Source organism: Entelurus aequoreus, linkage group LG17 (genome assembly GCF_033978785.1).
Source record: "Entelurus aequoreus isolate RoL-2023_Sb linkage group LG17, RoL_Eaeq_v1.1, whole genome shotgun sequence".
NCBI classification, from domain to species: Eukaryota; Metazoa; Chordata; class Actinopteri; order Syngnathiformes; family Syngnathidae; genus Entelurus; species Entelurus aequoreus.
The window spans coordinates 14,963,103-14,986,976 of NC_084747.1; the positions used below are offsets into that span (position 1 = coordinate 14,963,103).

The following is a 23,874-nucleotide window of genomic DNA, read 5'->3' on the forward strand; positions in this document are numbered from 1 at the left end:
AAGCTGTAGGTGGGAAGTGGTGTATTAGCGGCCTGCTGCAGCAACACAAACACGTAGAGAACTGGGACAACAGAGACTCTTACCAGGAGGACTTTGAGTTGGATACGCGCTATCGTGAGTACGCAGCTGCGGCTTCCAAACATTTGATCGCTTGCCCGTACGTGCATGCCGCTATGTGCATGTCACGTAGGTAACTTTGGGGACTTTGGGGAAATATATGTGCTGTATGAACTTTGCGGAGGTGAACGGTACTTTGGGCTGTGGGATTGAGTGTGTTGTGCGGGTGTTTGAGTTGTATTGGCGGGTTATATGGACGGGAGGGGGGAGGTGTTTGTTATGTGGGATTAATTTGTGGCATATTAAATATAAGCCTGGTTGTGTTGTGGCTAATAGAGTATATATATGTCTTGTGTTTATTTACTGTTGTAGTCATTCCCAGCTGAATATCAGGTCCCACCCGCCTCTCACAGCATCTTCCCTATCTGAATCGCTTCCACTGCCCTCTAGTCCTTCACTCTCACTTTCCTCATCCAGGAATCTTTCATCCTCGCTCAAATTAATGGGGTAATGGTCACTTTCTCTGTCAGAAACGCTCTCGCTGCTGGTGGCCATGATTGTAAACAATGTGCAGATGTGAGGAGCTCCACAACCTGTGACGTCACGCTACTTCCGGTACAGGCAAGGCTTTTTTATCAGCAACCAAAAGTTGCAAACTTTATCGTCGATGTTCTCTACTAAATCCTTTCAGGAAAAATATGGCAATATCGCGAAATGATCAAGTATGACACATAGAGTGGACCTGCTATCCCCGTTTAAATAAGAAAATCTCATTTCAGTAAGCCTTTAATGCGATGTGGCCTTCAATGAAAACACGTTTGGCACCCCTGCCCTAGGGGGGGAAAAAATAATTTTACAAAAACCCTTTTTCTAAAATGTAATGATTTTGTTCCTCGGCCCATTTCACACATTCCCTGAAGGTTTCATTGACATATACTCAAAACTTTTGGATATATGATGCTAACCAACATACAGGTCGTGAGTTCAAACCCCGGCCAAGTCATACCAAAGACTATAAAAATGGGACCCATTACCTCCCTGCTTGGCACTCAGCATCAAGGGTTGGAATTGGGGGTTAAATCGCCGAAAATTATTCCCGAGCATGGCCACCGCTGCTGCTCGCTGCTCCCCTCACCTCCCAGGGGGTGATCAAGGGTGATGGGTCAAATGCAGAGGGTAATTTCACCACACCTAGTGTGTGTGTGTGACAATCATTGGTACTTTAACTTGTTAACTTTGACATACAAACCACATTGGTTAGCATCATATGGCTGCCTTCAGAGGGCTGCTTTTTAAATTAATTAAAAATTATGCATGCAGGCAATAACCTGCGATTAATCAAAATTATGTTATATTTTTAAAAATATACTTTCTGATTTGCCCGCCGACTACTACGGGTGCCGCGGCGACGCTTCCGCTGAAAGCGCAGGGCTGGAACCCGGAAAAGGTGAGTTGGTATTTCTGACAGCAACGGGGGAAAGACATTTGAAACACCAAGATCATAGGAAAAGTTATTTTTGACAGGAGGTCGAAAATCCAACAGTGCTTGGCGATCATACACCAGCAGAGACTGGAACTGTTTAGTGCAGTAGGAAAAAATCAAGAAAAACTGAAACCAGACAGAGCGCCATCTTGGAAATAACAACAATATGAAGGAAGTTTCTCCCTTGTGATCTGACGTTATTATACAAAATGTATAAAAACAAGCCAACTACCATACTATGAACATGTCGAAAAGAATATTCCAGTCAATTATTAGACAGAAAACAAAAACAATATGAGAGCAACATGGGGCATCCTCAATAGCATCATTCAAAATGGCACTAAGAGAGTTTACCCTCAACTTCTCTGACAGAAACATAAATAACGACAATATGAAGGAAGTAGTTGAAAGTTTCAAAAATTACTTTTTGAATATTGGACCAAAACCGGAGGAAAGGATTGCAGACACATTATCAATTGAGGACTTCAATGACACCATAGATAGAAATCCCAACAGTATGTTCGTCACGGGCGTGACGCAAGAGGAAACAGTTCAAATCGTGAATCAAAGACGTCAACTGATTGTAATGGAATTTATACAGAATGTATTGAACAGATCTTACAACCATTAACGTATATTGTCAAGTTCCACTTATTGACTCCGTAAAGGACACCAGGACAACTCGGATTTCCAATTGATCAACTTTATTTATCCAACTTTTTGGCTTTGTTGGTTTCTTTTCTGTTGATCTTCATTCAATCAGGTTGTTAACCTTCGAACACAAGTGTTAACAATGGAAAAACAATATATGTACAGGTATTTACAAAAAGGTTCAAATTCAACTGACTCAAACAGGTATTATTTTTAAAGTTAAATTTGCAAACTTTTAAATACCATTGTTTAAACTTTTAAATTATCTAACATTACTTTTCAAAAGGACTCTAGACACTTAGATTAAATGCATGTGAATGCACTGTCAAATTAACCAGTTTCAGTAAAATGAAACAAGTAAATCAGAAAAGTAGTTTTAGTCACTTTAAAGAAGTCAAAATTAATTGATCATTTAATTTAATCAATCAATCGTTTAATTACTTAATCGTTCACTCAATTAATCATTTAACTAATCATGCAATTAAGTAATCAATCATGTAAATTCATTACCATGATGGAACTGAGTAAATCCACCAAACGGAGTAAAGGTAAGTAAAAGGTAAGTATAATTAGCTTAATTAATAAGGTAGCTTAATTAGTAAGGTAAGTATAAAGGTAAGTATAATTAGCTTAACTTTAAGCAAAAGTTTTAACATTTTTATCCTTCAACTTTGCTTTTATCTTTATTACTTTTATCTTTGAACCATAATCTTTGACTTTTTATCCCTTTAAATTGAGCTTATTTAACAATTCAATTAACTCAAGCTTTTTAATTATCAAACAGTAAGAAAATACCCAGATGCAATCAATGCTCAAGGTTGGAGTAAATTTGCTGTGGTTCAAACTAAAAACAATTTAAGACAGGTAAGTAAACCAACATGTCAAGGTGAGTTTTAACAAATAAGCATTTCAGCATATTGCAAAGTGGGTATATTCACCGACCATTGGTGTGTTGGAAGTCTTTTAAAGATGGATCTTGTAGATTTTTGCGTCTTGCCGCTCTGCTTGCTTGCATGAAATGAGACAGCACCACCATTCCTTAACAGCTGCCTTGAATCAGCCAATTGGTGGCCATCTTGACCTTGGTGTTCTGGGAAATGTAGTTCTTTCTGGTACTTCACCAAGGAGTAAGATTAAGGAGGAGGCAGCTCCTTACTTCCAGGGCAGGGACACTTCATTCACACTGAGTTTCAACTCCACACCTCCCACTTGGCCCTCATGGTTTTCAAAACCCAATGGGGTCACACAGGTCCTTCTTTCCTTTGTTCTTCAATGGGAATTAGAATGATGAGGCGTCTGACATCCCTATGCAGGATTGTTGCTGGGATTTGATGTCTGAGCCTCTTGGTTTTCGTGGTCGGTTTTTCTTTGTCGCTTGTCTTCTTGATGGGGACAGGATAGCTGGGAAAGGTCCTCACAAGCACGTCTCTTACGATGCCTTTGCTGTCCGTATTGGCTCTGACTACTCTGGCCAGCTTGTACTGTCCTCTCAGGGCATTTTGGTCAGCCAACCAGACCACATCTCCGACAGAAACATTTCGCTCTTTGGTGTGCCATTTGTTTCTTATGAAGAGGTTGGGTCCAGCTAGTTGGCTCCATTTCTTCCAGAATTTGGTGACTTCAGCTTGAATTACTTGCAGTCTTTTATAAGGATAGCGATCAAACTGGAAGTCTCCAGGATCTCCCTTAGGGTTGGCACGCCCTAGGAGCAGAGAGTTCGGGGTGATGTATTCCACACAGTCTTCCCTGCTTTGAGTTCTTGCATCGATTGGTCGCTCATTTGCAAGGTTGGCAGCCATGTAGAGGAAGGTTTGAAATTCACCCCAGGTGAAGACACCATCTCCGCCGACATTGGTCAGGGCCCGTTTGACCACTCTGACAGCCGCTTCTGCAGCACCATTTCTGTGGGGAGAATCCGCAGGGTGGATCTTCCAGGACCATTCTGTTCCATGGTTGGCAGCCATGTCTTCGACTTGAGACTTGTCCAGTCGGTCAAGGAATGTGTACAGCTGTTCCAGAGCAGGTTTGGCGCCCACAAAATTTGTGCCGGGGTCTGACCAGAGCTTCCTGGGATGTCCTCTGAGTGACGTGAACCTCTGATAGGCGAGGAGGAAGCCTTGGGATGACTGGTCACTCACTAGTTCAGTGTGTATGGCACGGGAGGCCATGCAACTGAAGACGATTCCCCACACTTTCAGTCTGGTTCTTTTCTTGACTTCATCCTTCACTTCATAAGGGCCGAATAGGTCCATGGTTGTGAATTCAAAAGGAGCAGCTGGGGTGGTTCGCTCTGGAGGTAAGTCTGCCATGATTTGTTGACACTTCTTTGCTCTGTTCTTTCTGCAAACTATGCAGCTGTCAACTACTTTCTTGGCAATTCTCCGGCCCTTTATTATCCACGCTGTCTTCCTCATCCGTAGAAGGGTTCCTGCTACCCCCTCGTGGTTAGCGTCATGGGATTCTTGTGCCAGCAATGTTGACACCCATGCTTCAAATGGCAAGACTGGCACGGCTGTCTCATCTTCGTTAAATATCTGGATCCTCCCTGCACAAACGAGGAGTCCAGTTTTCACATCTTTGAATACTGCCAATCTGCTCAGAGTAGTGACTGGGAATGTTACACCTTCTTGAGCTGCGAGGAAGACGTCTTCACGTGCACCTTCTAGTTCAGTGCCAGCCAATCCAGCCTGCTTGGGTGTTGCCTCCCACTTTGGTTGTCCTGGGTTCGACCTCCTCTTCAGCCACTGCTCGGCAGCTCGTCGTGTCCAGGCAACAACTCTGATCAGTTTTGTCAGGCTACTGAACCTTTTTACATCCACAAGATGTTTCACCCAGCTAGTGGGTTTTCTTCTTGGCATAATAGGTTTCGATTCTTCACAGGGACTTTCCTTTTCCGGAGTGGCCAGTGGGTCTTCTTTTTGCCGACTCATCTTAGCTTGAGCTCTGGTCAGTGCAGCAGAGAATGCCTTTCTTTGAAGCTTGTTTACACTCTCCCTGGCCTGGGCTGCAACTTCTCCAGCTGACTGAATAGGCCACTCCTCCACTGGCCACTTCAGGAACTCTGGTCCGTTTTGCCATGTGGATTCCTCATTTAAGTCTTTGGGATTGCCTCCTCTTGTTATTAAGTCAGCAATGTTCAGATCTCCTCTGGTCCACCACCAGTCTTGCACTGGCCCGGACATCTGGATTTCGCCCACTCTGTTGGCGAAGAAGGTTTGGTATCCGTATGATTCTCGTTGGATGGCCCCGAGGACTGTTTGACTGTCCAGTAGGTGGAACCATTTCTCAATCTTCATACGGGCATGTTTCTCCACGTACTTCCGAATTCTGGCAGCAAAGACTCCGCCACAGATTTCTGCTTTTACAGCATCTCCCTTTTGGTCCAGGGGTGTCAGTTTGGCCTTTGCTTCCACGAATCGAACTTCAGTTCCGTGACTTGTCTCCCATCTGACGTACATCACAGCACCATAGGTTTTGTCACTTCCGTCAGAAAATGTGATGCCGTAGGGTTTCCCTTTCCAGTCGGGCGGTGTGAGGCTCCTGTGGAATTTCACCTGTCCAAGCTGGGCATATTCCTCGAAGAGCTGTATGGCTTCTTCCCTGAGTCTTTCTGAAAGAGGTTGATCCCAGGTTTCTTGGGTCAGCTTGCCACCCCCTCCTTCTTGGAATGCTTTACGGACGAGAATTGCTCCCTTCTGCTTGACCGGTGCAACTAGGCCGATTGGGTCGTACAGTGCAGCAACTTGGCTTAGGAGAGCTCTCCTCGTCAGTGGGTTAGGCGTTTCAGCTCTCACCTCCTCTTCAAGAAGATCTTTGCCAACTCTCATCTTTTTCTTCCTATTGGAAAAGTTAACCGCCGTCAGCATGTACAGTTTGTCTTTGTCCACCTGGTAGCCGATGCCCAGGGCTTTGTTCTCTCCTTCTCTTATTTGGTTTGGAAGAATCAAGGTGTTTCCTTGCTCTGGCTTTAGGACATCCGCTTCAGTTTCTTTCCTCCCAATTTGCCCTGACCTGACCCATGGTTTGAGGAAGAAGCCTCCAGCCTTTAGGACCTCTTCAACTCCAGCTGTGATTTGGTCAAGTCTGTTCAGGTCATTGTGGGAGGTCAACAGGTCATCCACGTAGCTGTCTTCTTCAATGACTCTGCGTTCATCCTGCAGGTGAGTGAAGTTGGGCAGACTTGCAGTTTCCCTCATGGCCAATTGAGCAATGCAGCCAGCAGGTTTGTCGCCCATATTGACTCTGGTGACGGCATACTCACTGATTTCCTCTTCTGGGCTGTCTCTCCACAGGAACCTGTGCAGATGCATCTCTCGCTCTTCCAACCAGACAGAGTTATACATCTTTCTGATGTCGCCCAGAGCTGCGTTCACTCCTTCTCTGAATCGGAGCAGGACAGCTCTGATGGGGTTGAGAACATCTGGTCCTTTTAGGAGAAGATCATTCATGCTCACTCCGTTGTATTTTTGGCTGCTGTTCCAGACAATACGAACTGGTGTAGTCACTGAATGGGGATTTGGCGCCACCAAGTGGCTGACATACCAAACTGGTCCTTTCCACTTCTCCATGACTTCATTGGTGAGTTTTATGGCTGCGCCTCTTTGGACCATTTCATGGATCTGGGTGGAATATGCAACTTTCCAGTCTGGGTCTTTGCTCAGTTGCTTTTCCATTCTCAAGAAGCAAGCTTGGACTGCTCTTTTGTTGTTGGGGAGAGAGGCTGGATTTTCAGTCCAGGGATATTTGGCATCCCAGTGTGGAGTTGAGGAGTGAGAGTCCTTCATCTTGTAGGTGAGTCCTCCTTTAATGATCTCAAACTCCCTCTCCTCCGCCAGGGTCATGTCCTTTCCTCCTGGAGGACAGTTTCCACACCGGCAGCTTCCACATTTCGGCTCACATGCAGCTCCGATGCTGTCCCAGTGCCACCAATCAAGAAATTCACGGTTACTGACAGATGTAGTTGCGTGGGCCACATCGTCCTGCTGTAGCCGGCCTGGCTCAGACGCTGGGACTGTGATCTCTTGGTATCGGACAGCAGCGGTTCTCATGGAGCGGGCAAAGTGGGTTCTTGACTCATATGCTGCCACCTCCACTTCTTCGAGCAAGTCAGGGTGTGCTCCACCGACTGTTTTGCCCAGGGGGCTCTCCCATAGGACAAGGTCACCGATGACTTTTAGTCTTTGGGGTGCGAGTCGTCCCTCGCGATGGCTTATGAGGAGCTCGACTTCCTCTGGTCTTTCTAACTCCTCAAGCTGGACATCTGGGAAGAAGCTTTTCAACTTTTCGGGTTCAGTTGCTTGATGGACCTTTGCAATTTGCTCCAGGCCATAGCAGACCAGTTGATGTGCTCGCTCAGTCCCCTTGGGAGTCTTGACTCGGACCTTCAGGAGGTACCTTTTCGTCCTGACTTTCATTGTCATGCCTCCAACTCCATGTACGACCAGCGCTATGTCTTCACTTCTCAGGCCAAGTCTTTCGGCAGCTTTGTGAGTGATGTAATTTGTGTCGGATGCCAGGTCTATAAGTGTGCCAATCTTCTGACCTGCGTTAGCTGTGACCATCATCAACATCATCATCATCACTGGTAACTCAGCCAGCCCAGTTTCCTTCAGCAGTTCAGACTGGCCCGCTGATTTGAGAGTCATTGAGGCTCGGTTTGAGAATGCCTTTCTGCCCTTCTCTGCCAGTTCTGGGGCAAGTTGTGACAAGAAGGCCTCCTGTTCCTCAGTGAATTTACCTTTTCCTTCTTTTCCTCCTTTTGCACCTTTGCTTCCTTCTCTTCTGGCCTCTGCTGTTGGGCATAGGAAGTAGTGGTGGTCAGGTGTGCCGCTTGCCCTTTTGCAGTCTTGGTTTCCGCATAGGAAGGTGTCTCTGCAGTAGCCACCTGCGTCGTGATACCCAAGACACTTCCTGCACGCTCCCAGCTTCTTCAGGGCCATTTTCTTCTCATGTAGCTTCAAGCCTTTAAACTTCTTGCAAAAGTAGATCTTGTTGGTGTGCCCACCACCACCACAAATGCCACAGACCTCGTCACCATCTTTACTCGTAGCCCTGGTAGATGCAAACTTTCTTTCTGGCTTCTTCCTGTCTGCTTCTTCCGCTTTGTCCACCAGCTTTAGTTGCTCGAGTCGTTCCAGTATTTCCTCCTGGCTCTTTAGGAACTTTAGGAGCATATCAAAATGGTTGTCTGAGGTTACACGGTTGGTGGGCTCAACCATATACATCAGCCAGTCTCTTTTTATGAAATCTGGTAACTTGCTTTCAATCGACCTGATGACGAGGGGGTTTCTGATGGCTCCAGAGTTTCCTAGCTCCGTCAGGTCAGCCAGGGCCTTCTCCACAGCTTGTATTAGGTCAATGACCTTCCTGGGCTGGTTCCCCTTGACTTGTGCCATCTTGTCCAGCGCTTCCAAGATTTCGACTGTGATCGTTGATTTGTTGCCGTACCTGTTTTCGAGGACCCTGAAGATATCTGTTGCTGTGGTGTAGGTGGACAGTCTTAGTTCCTTGGCAATGGAATCACTGACGCTCTCCAACAGCTGGATCTTCTTTACCTCTGGTGATCCAGTCGGCTCCCCTTGTTTCTGGAGGCTCTCCCAATCCTTCTTCCACCTGTGAAAGTCTATTTTGCTCCCATGGAAGACTGGTAGGGATGTAGGCTTTATCCTCACAATGGGATGTGTTGGTTGGCCAGGTCGTCCTCCTGCACCTTGATCAGCCAGCCTCCTGGATGTGGCGAATTCAGCTTTCCTCAACTTGAGCCTGTAGTGAGCTGCTTTCACTTGTGTTAGTTTGTCATCCATCTCGTCCTTTAAGTGCTGAGGGATCCATTTCTCCCAATGGGCCATGGTATGGATGGTAACACTCACCGTCTCATTCAGCAGGGTGAGGTAAACGTCATAGCCTTCCACGTTGTTGCTTTCAACTGCTACATTTTCAGCCCTTTGAATGGCGTCCTCTGCCTCGGAAATCGCTGCCTTCAGCTCAGTCTTCCCGTATCTTCCCCACAGGTTGGTCTGGACAATGTCCTTGATTTCTGCCATCTTATCTTCGGCATCTTTTATAGTTGCTCGGATGTCATCCTCCTGCTGTTTCTCGAGCTCCCCATCTGGGTCATCCTTCTTGACGTCAGCCTCCAGGCCAATCTTGAAGTCCTCGTTGGCATCCAGCAGTGATGTGAAACGGTCGGCAAACTTGGCAAACTCCTCTTTTAGTTCGGATTGCAGCATGGTGCCTGCTCCTCTGGAGATCAGGTTGGCCACTCTGGTCAGGTTCCTCTTGGCTGTCGTCCTCTCCTGCTTGAGGAACACGGCAGTCTTCCCCAATACCTCTTCGGCCATCTTTATCCCGTTTTCTCCGGCGTCCACAGCTCCCCTGGGTCTTGAGGCCTTTGATCTTCACTGTCCAGGGCTGGTCCGTGGTTAACAACTGTCAAGTTCCACTTATTGACTCCGTAAAGGACACCAGGACAACTCGGATTTCCAATTGATCAACTTTATTTATCCAACTTTTTGGCTTTGTTGGTTTCTTTTCTGTTGATCTTCATTCAATCAGGTTGTTAACCTTCGAACACAAGTGTTAACAATGGAAAAACAATATATGTACAGGTATTTACAAAAAGGTTCAAATTCAACTGACTCAAACAGGTATTATTTTTAAAGTTAAATTTGCAAACTTTTAAATACCATTGTTTAAACTTTTAAATTATCTAACATTACTTTTCAAAAGGACTCTAGACACTTAGATTAAATGCATGTGAATGCACTGTCAAATTAACCAGTTTCAGTAAAATGAAACAAGTAAATCAGAAAAGTAGTTTTAGTCACTTTAAAGAAGTCAAAATTAATTGATCATTTAATTTAATCAATCAATCGTTTAATTACTTAATCGTTCACTCAATTAATCATTTAACTAATCATGCAATTAAGTAATCAATCATGTAAATTCATTACCATGATGGAACTGAGTAAATCCACCAAACGGAGTAAAGGTAAGTAAAAGGTAAGTATAATTAGCTTAATTAATAAGGTAGCTTAATTAGTAAGGTAAGTATAAAGGTAAGTATAATTAGCTTAACTTTAAGCAAAAGTTTTAACATTTTTATCCTTCAACTTTGCTTTTATCTTTATTACTTTTATCTTTGAACCATAATCTTTGACTTTTTATCCCTTTAAATTGAGCTTATTTAACAATTCAATTAACTCAAGCTTTTTAATTATCAAACAGTAAGAAAATACCCAGATGCAATCAATGCTCAAGGTTGGAGTAAATTTGCTGTGGTTCAAACTAAAAACAATTTAAGACAGGTAAGTAAACCAACATGTCAAGGTGAGTTTTAACAAATAAGCATTTCAGCATATTGCAAAGTGGGTATATTCACCGACCATTGGTGTGTTGGAAGTCTTTTAAAGATGGATCTTGTAGATTTTTGCGTCTTGCCGCTCTGCTTGCTTGCATGAAATGAGACAGCACCACCATTCCTTAACAGCTGCCTTGAATCAGCCAATTGGTGGCCATCTTGACCTTGGTGTTCTGGGAAATGTAGTTCTTTCTGGTACTTCACCAAGGAGTAAGATTAAGGAGGAGGCAGCTCCTTACTTCCAGGGCAGGGACACTTCATTCACACTGAGTTTCAACTCCACATATATTAGTAATCTATCATTTCAAACAGGAATTTTCCCAAACAAAATGAAAATAGCAAAAGTTGTCCCCATTTATTAGACTGGAGACAAACACCAATTTACAAATTATACACCTGTTTCTTTACTTCCACAATTTTCTAAAATTGTTCAAAAACTGTTTAATAACAGATTGGATGGATGCCTACACAAATATAGAACACTTGCAGAGAACCAATACGGATACAGCGCTAATATTTCAACATCGATGGCTTTAATGGAAATAACAGAGGAGATTACCAATGCAATAGATGGTAAAGCGTGTGTGTTTATGGATCTAAACGAAGCATTCCACACAATAAATCATAATATGTTATCTGATGCCATACTAGAACAGTATGGCATCAGAGGGCTGGTCTTGAAACGGGTGAGAAGTGACTTAACCATTAGGAAGCAATACGTGAAGCTGGACGAACACACGTCCACAACGCTAACTATACCCTGTGGCGTACCCCAGGGATCAATACTGGGACCAAAATGGTTTAATCTCTATATAACCGACATTTCTAAAGTTACAAAAGACTTAAAATTCATATTATTTGCAGATGATACAACTGTGTTTTGTTCAGAAGATAACTAATATAGTAGAGAATAAACTCGATTGCATCACAGAGTTTCTCAAACAAATCAGATGTTCAAACCAACATTTTACAAAGTGATGGCTGCAGACACGATCACTGTCCCATTGTATTCCACAAGATGATGAAAGTGATATTTTTAAGAGCCATTTTCTTTAACGCTCTTTCGTTTCTTTCCTGCCTTTTTTAATATCATATATCCGTTTTTCTTCTTTGCGGTTTTATCCGCACGATCCTCCAGCAGCTTGATTGTATTAAAACAAGTGTGAGTGGGTGTCAAGGCCTCATAGCTCAGTGGTTAGAGCACTGGTCTTGTAAACCAGGGGTCGTGAGTTCAATTCTCACTGGGGCCTCTGTCTTTGCAGCACATGAAAGGTGCTCTTTTGCAGCACGGTGAAACAGGGGTTAGTGCATGTGCCTCACAATACAAAGATCCTAGGTTCGATTCCCGGACTCAGCGTGCAGAGTTTGCATGTTCTACCCGTGACTGCGTGGGTTCCCTCCGGGTACTCCGGCTTCCTTCCACCTCCAAAGGCATAGCAACCACAATAGAACACAAACTAATGCAATCTCTTGTCCTTTATTTACGTTAAATTCTCTCAAACACTACTAATATAGTAGAGAATAAACTCGATTGCATCACAGAGTTTCTCAAACAAATCAGATGTTCAAACAAACATTTTACAAAGTGATTGCTGCAGACACAAGCATGGTCCGATTGTATTCCACAAGGTGCTGGAAGTGATATATTAAAGAGCCATTTCCTTTGACGCTCTTTCATTTTTTCCTAACTTTATTAATATTATATATCCGTTTTTCTTCTCTGCGGTTTTATTCACAGGATCGTACAGCTGGATTGTATTACAGCAAGTGAAAGTGGGTGTCAAGGCCTCATAGCTCAGTGGTTAGAGCACTGGTCTTGTAAACCAGGGGTCGTGAGTTCAATTCTCACTGGGGCCTCTGTCTTTGCAGCACATGAAAGGTTCTGTTTTGCACCACGGTGGAGAACAGGGGTTACTGCATGTACCTCACAATACGAAGGTCCCGGGTTCAGTGTGTAGAGTTTGCATGTTCTGCCCGTGACTGCGTGGGTTCCCTCCGGGTACTCCGGCTTCCTCCCACCTCCAAAGGCATAGCAACCACAATAGAACACAAACTAATGCAATCTCTTTTCCTTTTTTTACGTTTAGTTCTCTCAAACACTACTAATATAGTAGAGAATAAACTCGATTGCATCACAGTTTCTCAAACAAATCAGATGTTCAAACAAACATTTTACAAAGTGATGGCTGCAGACACGAGCATGGTACGATTGTATTCCACAAGATGATGAAAGTGATATTTTTAAGAGCCATTTCCTTTGACGCTCTTTCGTTTTTTGCCTGACTTTATTAATATTATATATCCGTTTTTCTTCTTTGCGGTTTTATGCACACGGTCGCCTAGCAGCATGATTGTATTATAGCAAGTGTGAGTGAGTGTCAAGGCCTCATAGCTCAGTGGTTAGAGCACTGGTCTAGTAAACCAGGGGTCGTGAGTTCAATTCTCACTGGGGCCTCTGTCTGTACAGCACACAAAAGGAGTACGGAAGCTGGACAAATAAGATGCCAAAAACCAACCACTTTCATGTGGTATTGGACAGAAAGGAGGACTTTTTTTCTCCTCCATTTGAAAATGTGGACGTTATCAGCACCACTGTCTGATTCCTATCAATGCAAGTCATCACAGTCAGGTATTACACCAACTTGTATTCTTGTCTTCATGAAAGAAAGGAATCTATATGTGTTAAACATGCTTGCATTATCTTTAAACACCTTTAACTTGTTAACAATATTAACTATATGTATTAAACATTCTTGTATTATCATTAAACACCTTTAATTTATTAACAATATTAACAATATGTGTTAAACATGCTTGCATTATCATTAAACACCTTTAACATGTTAACAAAAACATATTTCATAAATAAGTAAATATAAATGATATATATGAATGAGGTAGATCCCCACGACTTGATCAATTGAAAAGTAGCTCGCCTGCAGAAAAAGTGTGAGCACCCCTGCAATAAACAATGTAACAAAGTTTTCCAAAATGAATCGACTCAAGTTATGGAAAAAAATGCCAACATGGCACTGTCATATTTATTATTGAAGTCACAAAGTGCATTATTTTTTTTAACATGCTTTTTAACCACTAGGCCTACTCAGTGGCCTAGTGGTTAGAGTGTCCGCCCTGAGATCGGTAGGTTGTGAGTTCAAACCCCGGCCGAGTCATACCAAAGACTATACAAATGGGACCCATTATCTCCCTGCTTGGCACTCAGCATCAAGGGTTGGAATTGGGGGTTAAATCACCAATAATGATTCCCGGGCGCGGCACCGCGGCTGCCCACTGCTCCCCTCACCTCCAAGGGGGTGAACAAGGGGATGGGTCAAATGCAGAGGACAAATTTCACCACACCTAGTGTGTGTGACAATCATTTAACTTTAACTTAACAGCAGCTTGGAATTTGGGACATGCTGAGAGAGTATGAGGAGGTTGAGGTGGGCCAGTCGGGGGGTGTATATTGTAGCGTCCCGGAAGAGTTAGTGCTGCAAGAGGTTCTGGGTATTTGTTCTGTTGTGTTTATGTTGTGTTACGGTGCGGACGTTCTCCCGAAATGTGTTTGTCATTCTTGTTTGGTGTGGGTTCTGAAGGATATATATATATTTTCATATATCCATATTTTTGTGTTTCTTCTTTCCTCCATAATCGTATTACAAAATAGCTAGTATTCTTCCTTCTTTACTAGTCTGCAAAGTAAGGTGTCGGTCTTCTAGCAGTGGAATGCAGAGAGTAGAGATAACACGAGAAGGAGGAATACTCCCTGTTCTGCTTCCCAGGCCAGACTCAAGATAAGAGACAAGGAGAATGTGTTTGAAGTGAGAGAAGTGAGGGCGGGGGGAGATATTGAAGAGGAGAGTGCATTCCGGGATGTTTTCAGATCAACTTGGGCTACGCATTTGTATGTGTTGTTCGAGGCTGGTCTCTATTCTCAAATATTTGACAATAAATTACAAAATACCTATTCTGTGCTTGGTGGTACCTTTGAGTTCAGTTTATATGTCATCTAAGGAACTTGGGACTGACCAGCATTTTACATCCCACTTGGAGGAACATCTGGTCAAACGCAACAGTTCACAGTGTTGCACATATTTGTAACAGTGTTAAAGTTGTTTATACGGCCACCCTCAGTGTGACCTGTATGGCTGGTGACCAAGTATGCCTTGCATTCACTTGTGTGTGTGAAAAGCCGTAGATATTATGTGATTGGGCCGGCACGCAAAGGCAGTGCCTTTAAGGTTTATTGGCGCTCTGTACTTCTCCCTACGTCCGTGTACCACTTCGTACAGCGTCATTTTAAAAAGTTATAAATTTTAATTTTTTTTAAACCAATACTGATAATTTCCGATATTAATTTTTAAAGCAGTTATCGGACGATAATATCTGCAGCCCGATATTATCGGACACCTCTACTTTAGAGTAATGTTGAAACTAACATAGGCCCACGCTGTATTGGCTCCTTGTTCTTTTGAGAGTTCAGCTTAACATCAGCCAAGTATTAGCCACAGTAGATACCACACAGTGGTCAGAGGAGCCAAGAGGAGCACTGACAGTGACAACATGATTGTCTGGTGAAGTAGTAAGGAAAAGATCCATTTTGGAGCAATTTCCATCATTCCCAATCCTTGTAGGATCATCAACTAATTGGTGGAGGCTGCTGAGTATAACTAATTAATGAGCACCTTCCCCATGAGTGTCAAGTCTTTTTCCTTCCCAGCCAGTCTCCATGATGGCACATTCAGATCCCCAAGAAGAACCATTTCAGACTTTGGGTGAAAATATTGAATATGTCAATATGCTCAGATATTACATCATACACTGAGTCATCATCTGATGTTGGTCTGTAGACACAAAACTCACCTCCCAGGGGGTGATCAAGGGTGATGGGTCAAATGCAGAGAATCATTTCGCCACACCTAGTGTGTGTGACAATCATTGGTACTTTAACTTTAACACCAGGCGACCTGGAAGGTGTAATTTCAGGCAGATCAATTCATGTTGTTGGTGTTCAGAGTCAGGCAATCTAGAGGCGGTAAAAGAAGACTACTATTCTTCCCCGGCTGAAGTCATCAGGCTCGTCTGAAGAAGGAGTAACCAAGCACTACAAGCATCTATCTTATTATTCGGGAAAGTTTCAGACACACACAAGACATGGGGTCATGAGTAGATAAGATTGTGCAACAGATAATTTAAATTTGTATGAAGACCTCAGATATTTTTGAAAGAAGCAGCAAACCTATTTTGGAGGAGGTCTTGGCTTTGGGTGGATGTTGCAATGTATGTGCAAAATACTACAAACTATTTGATTGGTTATTCTCCCTGTGTGTTCTTATGTGTCTTACTGCATCTGCATTAAAATGGAATCTTTTATCCCAGACTGATCAACTAAATGTATTTTCTCCTGTGTGTTGCATTACGTGTTGGGTCAAAAACTGGGTATCCAGTTGCATCCATTGCTCCTGGGTTATGTGATTGGTTGACGGTTGACGCGACAAGATGGCGCCAGCTTGTTCGGCGAGTCGTCTGTCTCGAAGCCTGTTTTTTGTTTGCTGTAGCCTCATTTTTATGCACTTACTGGGATGTCTCTGCTCTACTGTGCTATGATCGCCAAGCACTGTTTAATATCCGAGCTCAAAACTTTAGCGAGACATGGGTACCCAGATTCGACTCGGGAAATTGGACAAACCCCCCTCGCGTGCTGTCAGGTATCCCCGCTTACCTGCGTCGTGCGCCGGCGGCTCCTTCACGAAGAAGGCGCTCCAAGAGGCGGGGGAGGAGGGGAGGTATTTTGGTGAAACTCAGGATCCTGCTGTCATCCTCTCGCACGTTCGATCATCGCCTCCTTCCTGGTGGACGCTGCCGGCGTACCTCCGATGTCCGGCGCACAGCGCGCTGGATCCAACCTGTCGCCTCTACCCTGGGCGACCTCCTGGCGCCGGCGACCGCTGCTGCCTCCGGCCTTTCTCCGCTGCTTCTCCTCCCGGTTAACCCGGCGGCATCTCCGGGCCGCGCTCCTCCTGGCTTGGTCTCACGGTGCTCTCCGGCCCGTGGGTTTGGGCGTGGTTTGGACCGCTCCGCCCTACGCATGCTGAAGCGTGCTGTATCACCTGCTAGCGAGGAGTTTAATCTTCGGATGGCCCTGTTAAATGTCCGGTCCTTGGCGACCAAAACGTTCTGGCTCAATGACTTCTTTACCACCCGAGAGTTGGATTTTATGTTCCTCACCGAGACCTGGCTGACTGTTGGAGACAATGTGGCGTTCTCCGAATTGCTTCCACCGGACTGTGATTTCCTCAACTCCCCCAGGACTACAGGCAGGTGCGGAGGAGGTTTAGCCTCTGTTCACAAATCTTCGTTCACTTGTCGGCAGATTCCACACGTTACCTATGCTAGTTTTGAACTACAACTCTTTGAATTAATTCTGTCTCCCCCTGTTCTGTGCGCAGTGGTATATCGTCCACCTAAATTCAACAAAGACTTTTTACATCACTTTGCTGATTTTCTATCGGGGATTTTGGTGAATTACGACCAAATTGTAATTTGCGGCGATTTTAATGTTCATGTTTGCTGCCAATCAAAACCTCTGGCCCGAGATTTTCTGAATCTCCTTGATTCATTTGACCTCAAGCAATCTGTCATTGGCCCGACACACGAAAAGGGACATACTTTAGATCTCGTGGTATCATATGGTTTATCTGTTTCTGTAAATGAAATATGTGCTATGTCTCTCTCCGACCATTCACCAATTTTGTTTACAACGGTAATCCCGTGCTCTGGCAATAATTCCAGCTATGTCCCCGAGCGCCGCTCACGCATGATCAACCCTTCAACTGCTGCTATGTTTTCAGTTGCCTTCAATAGTCATTCAATCTGTGTACTGGGTGTAAACTGTGATTTTACTGCTGACGAGATTTTTTCCATGTTTACCTCGGCTTGCACTGATATTTTGGACTCTGTTGCGCCCCTTAGATCCAAACGTAGCAAAGCTTTTCTAACACCATGGCTAAATAACTCTACGCGCGCTCTCAGACGCGCTTGCAGGCGCGCTGAGCGAAAGTGGGTGAAGGATAGGCTTCATGTCTCCCTCCAAATCCTGCGGGACTCCGTGTCTGAATACCAGCGAGCTGTAAAAGCATCGAAAACAAAGTATATTTCCACCTTGATCTCCAGTAACAGTCATAAACCCCAAGTTCTTTTTAAAGTTTTAAATTCTCTCATCAACCCCCGTGATGTGTCACCTGTTGTCCCCTCACCTGTCCTCTGTGAAAGTTTCTTAAACTTCTTCATTGACAAAATCTCTGCACTCAGACCATCTGACACCTCCGCTCCTCCTCTCCCTCCCCCTCCCCCGCTTCCCCAGCTTGCTGTTTTCGAGCAGTTTGAGCCTATTTCCCTCTCCTCCCTCTCGGACGCAGTCAAACACCTGCGGCCCACATATTGCCCATCAGATAGCCTTCCCTCTCGCCTTCTCAAAGAAGTCCTTGATTCAGTTGGCCCTACTATTTTATGGTTGATTAACACCTGCCTCTCCTCCGGATATGTCCCGGCTGCTTTTAAGCATGCTGTGGTGCAGCCTTTAATTAAAAAGAAAAATCTTGACACGTCTGTTCTTTCTAACTTTAGGCCTATCTCTCAGTTACCCTTTCTGTCCAAAATCCTTGAGAGAGTAGTGTATGTCCAGTTACAATCTTTTCTAGCTGCAAATAACATCCACGAGAAATTCCAATCTGGTTTCAAAACATCTCACAGCACTGAAACGGCACTCCTGAGGGTGCAAAACGATCTGCTTCTGGCCGCTGACTCTGGTAGTCCTGTGATCCTGATGCTTCTGGACCTCACAGCTGCCTTTGACACAGTGGATCACAGGATTCTACTGTCACGACTGAAGCAGTACGTGGGCATCTCAGGTGTAGCCCTAAGCTGGTTTCAGTCCTACCTAACTGACCGGAGTTTCTCTGTGCAGCTAGGAGACTTTCTCTCCTCGGTGGCCCCCCTTACCTGTGGTGTTCCTCAGGGGTCAATCCTGGGTCCCATACTCTTCCTACTGTACATTCTACCTTTAGGTGAAATCCTGGTCAAGCACAATGTCCCATTCCACTGTTATGCCGATGATGTTCAGATCTATTTACCTCTTAAGGCCACAGGACAGGTCGCACTTCAACCATTGCTTGACTGTCTGACTGACATTAAAGCATGGAGGAGTGCTAACTTCCTCAACCTTAATGAGAGCAAGACCGAGATAATCATCTTCGGCGATACATCTCCATTCTCGTCTGTCAGTGCTCTTGGTCCTCTGGGTGTAAACATCCGGTCCTCCGTGAGAAATCTCGGTGTGATCTTTGATAGTGCCTTCAAATTCACCAAACAGGTCAGCTCAGTGGTTAGTACCAGCTTTTACCATCTCAGAACCCTAGCAAAGACCAAGGCCTATCTCTCCCAGAGCGACCTGGAGACTGCTATCCACGCCTTCATCACACACCGGCTAGACAACAATAACTCACTGTACGCTGGCATTGATCAGGCATCACTCCGCCGTTTGCAGCTTGTGCAAAACGCGGCTGCCCGTCTCCTCACCAGTACCAAAAAACGCGAGCACATCACCCCAGTGCTGGCCTCACTCCACTGGCTCCCTGTCCGTCACCGCATTGATTTTAAATTACTTTTAATTGTTTTTAAATCCCTAAATGGTCTGGCCCCACAATACTTGACCGAGCTGCTGCATCACCATACCTCGTCTAGAGCCTTGAGGTCAGCTGACCAAATGCTTTTGGCGGTCCCCAGATCCAGGCTAAAGACCAGAGGGGACAGAGCCTTTTCCGTTGCCGCCCCTAAGCTCTGGAACAGCCTTCCCCTCCACATTAGGTCAGCCCGGAGCCTGGGGGTCTTCAAAACCCTCCTTAAGACCTACCTCTTCTCGCTGGCCTTTGACCCGAGCTGAGTCCGCCCACTAGGCCACCATTTCTAGTCCCCCCCCCCTCCCACCCCTTCGCTTTAGTTGTATTTTTCAATTTGTAGCACTTTTATTTATTTTATTTTTTTTTATTCTGCAAATTTTTTAAAACTTTTTATTCGACCCTTTTTACCGTATTGCATTTGCATTATCTTGTTTAGCACACTCATTGTTTATGTTCTTTGTTTGTTTTTTTTGTTTTGCTTAGTTTTGTTTTTTTTGTTGTTGGTTTTTTTTGTTTGTTTTTTGTTTGCTCCATGCTTTTTTAACCTGTAAAGCACTTTGGTGCAATCTAAAAAGTTGTTGAAAATGTGCTATATAAATAAAGTTGACTTGACTTGACTTGACAAAAAATATAGATTATATAGATTCTCTCCAGTGAGTTTTATTGTGTTGAGTCAAATAGCTCTTTTGAAAACAAAAGGAACAATTACAAGTTACTTTATCCCGTGTGTGTCGTCATGTGTTGAATCATATTGTTCTTTCGAGAAAAGCTTTTACCACAAACTGAACAAATATATGTTTTTTCTCCTGTGTGTGTTCTCATGTGTTGAATTAAATTGGTCTTATGAGGAAAGCTTTTACCACAAACGGAGCATTGAAATGGTTTTTCGCCTGTGTGTGTTCTCATGTGTTGAGTCACGTCGCTGTTTCGAGGAAAGCTTTTACCGCAAACTGAACAATTAAACGGTTTTTCTCCTGTGTGCGTTCTCGTGTGTTCAGTCAAACGGATCTTTTGCGAAAAACTTTTACTGCACACGGAACACTTAAACGGTTTTTCTCCTGTGTGCGATCTCATGTGTTGGGTCAAATGGCTCTTTCTAGTAAAGCTTTTACAACAATCTAAGCAATTAAATGTTTTTTCTCCTGTGTGTGTTCTCATGTGTTCAATCAAATGTCCTTTTTGGGAAAAACTTTTACCACAAACTGAGCACTTAAATGGTTTTTCTCCCGTATGTGTTCTCATGTGTCGAGTCAAAATGCTCTTTCGAGAAAAGACTTTACCACAAACTGAGCAGCTATAACGTCTTTTTCCTCTCTTCTTTGTAGAGTGTTTGCTGTCAGTGTGAGTCCTCATATCACCTTCACAGTCTGTTTCACTGCTCAAAGGTTCTTCAGCCTCATCTTCAGCCTCACTATCCGAGAGTGGAGCTAAAAGGTTGTCTGGTTGTGATTTCTCTTCATCATCTTCAGTCTTCACAGAGACAACAGTCAGTGGCAACTTGGTGAGATCAGCCTCCTTTGGTTCTAGAAGACACTCTCCCTCCTGAGTGATGCAGAGTTCCTCCTCTTCCTTTTTAATGCAGGGTGGTTGTGGAGTCTCCTGCTTCAAAGTGGAGTTTCCCCCTAACTGAGGGGGAAGTTCTTCTGACTGACCAATCAGCTGCTGGACGTCTGCAGGACACAAACAACACAACACACTTTAGCTCAGACATGATCCATGAGATGTTTCTCCCTAAACTCACTACACACTTTCTCCCGTGTGTGTCATTTTGTGTTCGGTCAAATGTCCCTTTTCAGTAAAGTTTTTAGCACAAACTGAGCAGCTAAAACATTTTTTACCGGTCTTCTTTTTAGAGCATTCAGAGTGTTTGTTGTCAGTGTGTGTCCTCATATCACCTTCACAGTCTGTATCGCTGCTCAAAAGTTTTTCAACCTCCCTATCTGGTAGTGGAGTTAAGAGGTTGTCTAGATGTGGTTTCTCTTCATCATCTTCAGTCTTCACAGAGACAACAGTCAGTGGAAACTTGGTCTAATCAGCTTCCTCTCTTCCTAGAAGACACTCTCCCTCCTGAGTGATGCAGAGTTCCTCCTCTTCCTTTTTAATGTGGGGTGGTTGTGGAGTCTCCTGCTTCAAAGTGGAGCTCTTCCCTTCCGACTGAGGGGGAAGTTCTTCTGGATGACCAATCAGCTGCTGGACGTCTGCAGGACACAAACACACTTTACACACTTTCTTTTATGTACTGTATGTGCGTGTAGTGTTACATTGTCACTCATTTAGTGCCTTGCCATAATGATGGATCAATGTTTACATGACTTGGCTGAGACTCAGACAAGTGAAGCTCGAATGAACATTAGGTTATTACAACCGTGTGGTGGAAAAAAAAAATCGAGATGGTAACATATTGCAAAACTTTGCTACTAGTAATAAAAAACGTTTTATTTCTTGCAGTAACTTATGTGGGGCATCTGTGTGCTGAATAGGCGTGCAACAATTTGTCGACATTGTAAACAAACATAGAAAACAAATATTGTCTGTGACAAATACGTTTGTCAGCAATAGTTATCAGCATCACTCGTGTTTTTCCGGAAGGGATGCAAGTCAGGGCGGCCACACGAACAACATTGCGTGTAAACATGTCAAGTGTGGGAACATTTCTGCGGAAAAGATCATCAGGACTCCTCTTCCTCCTATCCAGGATATCGCAAAAAGCCGCTGCCTGACCAGGGCTCAGCAAATCTGCAAAGACTCCTCCCACTCCCACCAAGGACTGTTTTCACTGCTGGGCGCTAGAAAGAGGTTCCGCAGCCTCCGTAGCAGAACCTCCAGGTTCTGTAACAGCTTCTTCCCTCAGGCCGTAAGACTCTTGAACGCATCATAATAATCCCCTCAATTCCCCCTCAAAAATGGATTAACTCGCTGGAATAAAAAAGACAATATAACATACATCCATAAACGTGGATGCATATGCAAAAGTGCAATATATTTATCTGTACAGTAACCTATTTATTTATATCTGCACCTTATTGCTCTTTTATCCTGCAATACAACCAGCTAATGGCAACGAAATGTCGTTTTTATCTGTACTGTAAAGTTCACTTTTGAATGACAATAAAAGGAAGTCTAAAGTCTAATTCTGGTAGCCTCAGTTTACACATTTGAGTTGGCATTTGAATTTGGTAAGTGGAATTTACTTTTTTTGAATATTTATGCAAGACATTGTTTTTATCACTTATAAGTGCAACTCTTTATTTTCTTTACACAAGCGCTTGTTTTGCTCTTCCACTTTCTTCATTTGACTTTTGCATTCTTTCATCTCCTCTGATGTGAACTCCACTGCCTTCTTCAAGCTAACAATCATGGCGGCTCTTTCTTTACATTCTTCCACAAAGTGGGTTAATTTGTCATTAACACCCTTTTAGAGCTTAAAATAGCTGTAAAATTATAAAAACTTCAACTCACTCACCTTCATACTTCGTCTTTTTCTCCGTTAGTGATTCTCTTTCATGTTCTCTTTTACCGGACGTCGCCATCTTAGCATAGCAGTAGTCGTCCATCTTCTATCACGTCTTCAATCTTCACTTCAGATAACACTCCCTCGCTCTAAAGGAAAAATCTATATCTTGATGTGTTTGATGCTATATTCGATTCTACATGGCTATAAAACTGTAAATGTTCAACTCCTTCGCAAACTCAGTCCGCCATCTTGGTCTTTTCGGACTGCCACTGCTCGATCGCTTTGCGCATGCCCCAAAAGTTAGCGACTTCTCCTCCCGACATGGCGGCAGTTTATTTTTTTAATATCTTTTTTTCAAAATAAAAGCCATTTTGACTATTGTTTTAAATAATCGGCAACTACGCTGTAAAAATCAAAATACATTTTTGACGGCAAGTGATCAAGCCAGAAAGATAGTAATAACCGCAGTTAGTAAGTTTTTTATTTTTTTTAAATTTATTTTATTTTTTTAAATTTTTTTAAATTAATCAATATAACAAAACAACACACAGCATTACCATAACAATGCAATCCAATTCCAAAACCAAACCCGACCCAGCAACACTCAGAACTGCAATAAACAGAGCAATTGAGGAGACACAAACACGACACAGAACAAACCAAAAGTAGTGAAACAAAAATGAATATTATCAACAACAGTATCAACATTAGTTATAATTTCAACATAGCAGTGATTAAAAATCCCTCATTGACATTATCATTAGACATTTATAAAAATTAAAAAAAAAGAACAATAGTGTCACAGTGGCTTACACTTGCATCGCATCTCATAAGCTTGACAACACACTGTGTCCAATATTTTCACAAAGATAAAATAAGTCATATTTTTGTTTCATTTAATAGTTAAAACAAATTTACATTATTGCAATCAGTTGATAAAACATTGTCCTTTACAATTATAAAAGCTTTTTACAAAAATCTACTACTCTGCTTGCATGTCAGCAGACTGGGGTAGATCCTGCTGAAATCTATGTATTGAATGAATAGAGAATCCTTTTGAATGGGGAAAAAAATCGTTTTTGAATCGGGAATCGTGTTGAATTGAAAAAAAATCGATTTTGAATCGAATCGTGACCCCAAGAATCAATATTGAAACAAATTGTGGGACACCCAACGATTCACAGCCCTAATA

General features: G+C 43.4%; 5 protein-coding genes and 3 non-coding genes across 9 annotated transcripts in view; 5 read left to right on the top strand and 3 right to left on the bottom strand.

Annotated features, from left to right (window-relative positions):
• LOC133632464 (uncharacterized) overlaps nucleotides 1-23,874 on the bottom strand; it is a 508,815-nt gene that overhangs the window by 376,067 nt on the left and 108,874 nt on the right. The gene's annotated exons all lie outside the window — the stretch shown is intronic.
• The window catches only part of LOC133632484 (zinc finger protein OZF-like), a 421,867-nt gene that overhangs the window by 174,402 nt on the left and 223,591 nt on the right, over nucleotides 1-23,874 (top strand). The window lies entirely within an intron of this gene.
• The window catches only part of LOC133632486 (gastrula zinc finger protein XlCGF57.1-like), a 295,607-nt gene that overhangs the window by 78,614 nt on the left and 193,119 nt on the right, over nucleotides 1-23,874 (top strand). The window lies entirely within an intron of this gene.
• On the bottom strand, nucleotides 2,724-7,127 carry LOC133632463 (uncharacterized). The gene is made up of 2 exons (XM_062024884.1): nucleotides 4,815-7,127; nucleotides 2,724-4,736 (listed from the first exon to the last, which is right to left on the bottom strand). The coding sequence occupies exons 1-2, from the start codon at nucleotides 7,030-7,032 to the stop codon at nucleotides 3,433-3,435; spliced, it is 3,522 nt and encodes a 1,173-aa protein (XP_061880868.1). The 5' UTR covers nucleotides 7,033-7,127; the 3' UTR covers nucleotides 2,724-3,432.
• trnat-ugu (transfer RNA threonine (anticodon UGU)) lies at nucleotides 11,728-11,800 on the top strand. The gene has a single exon. It is a non-coding gene; the product is annotated as a tRNA-Thr (tRNA).
• On the top strand, nucleotides 12,335-12,407 carry trnat-ugu (transfer RNA threonine (anticodon UGU)). The gene has a single exon. It is a non-coding gene; the product is annotated as a tRNA-Thr (tRNA).
• trnat-agu (transfer RNA threonine (anticodon AGU)) lies at nucleotides 12,933-13,005 on the top strand. Its single transcript has one exon. It is a non-coding gene; the product is annotated as a tRNA-Thr (tRNA).
• LOC133632546 (gastrula zinc finger protein XlCGF7.1-like) lies at nucleotides 19,632-22,939 on the bottom strand. 2 transcript variants are annotated; one of them, XM_062025017.1, is made up of 3 exons: nucleotides 22,692-22,939; nucleotides 21,124-21,426; nucleotides 20,778-20,898 (listed from the first exon to the last, which is right to left on the bottom strand). In XM_062025017.1, exons 1-2 carry the CDS (start codon nucleotides 22,780-22,782, stop codon nucleotides 21,257-21,259), a joined length of 261 nt encoding a protein of 86 aa, XP_061881001.1. In that variant the 5' UTR covers nucleotides 22,783-22,939; the 3' UTR covers nucleotides 20,778-20,898; nucleotides 21,124-21,256. The 2 variants fall into 2 exon arrangements, with proteins under 2 accessions (XP_061881000.1, XP_061881001.1); XM_062025016.1 differs by lacking the exon at nucleotides 22,692-22,939 and having other exon boundaries at nucleotides 19,632-20,898; nucleotides 21,067-21,130.

Bases quoted from the DNA above. Each gene is read 5' to 3' on its own strand.
- LOC133632546 (XM_062025016.1), bottom strand. From the start codon at position 21,118: ATGAGGACACACACTGACAACAAACACTCTGAATGCTCTAAAAAGAAG. The intron at 20,899-21,066 runs GTAAAAAATGTT...TGTGTCCTGCAG, and splicing joins ATGCTCTAAAAAGAAGACCG to ACGTCCAGCAGCTGATTGGT.
- LOC133632463 (XM_062024884.1), bottom strand. From the start codon at position 7,032: ATGACCCTGGCGGAGGAGAGGGAGTTTGAGATCATTAAAGGAGGACTC. The intron at 4,737-4,814 runs GTGTAACATTCC...TCGTTTGTGCAG, and splicing joins CTTCCTCGCAGCTCAAGAAG to GGAGGATCCAGATATTTAAC.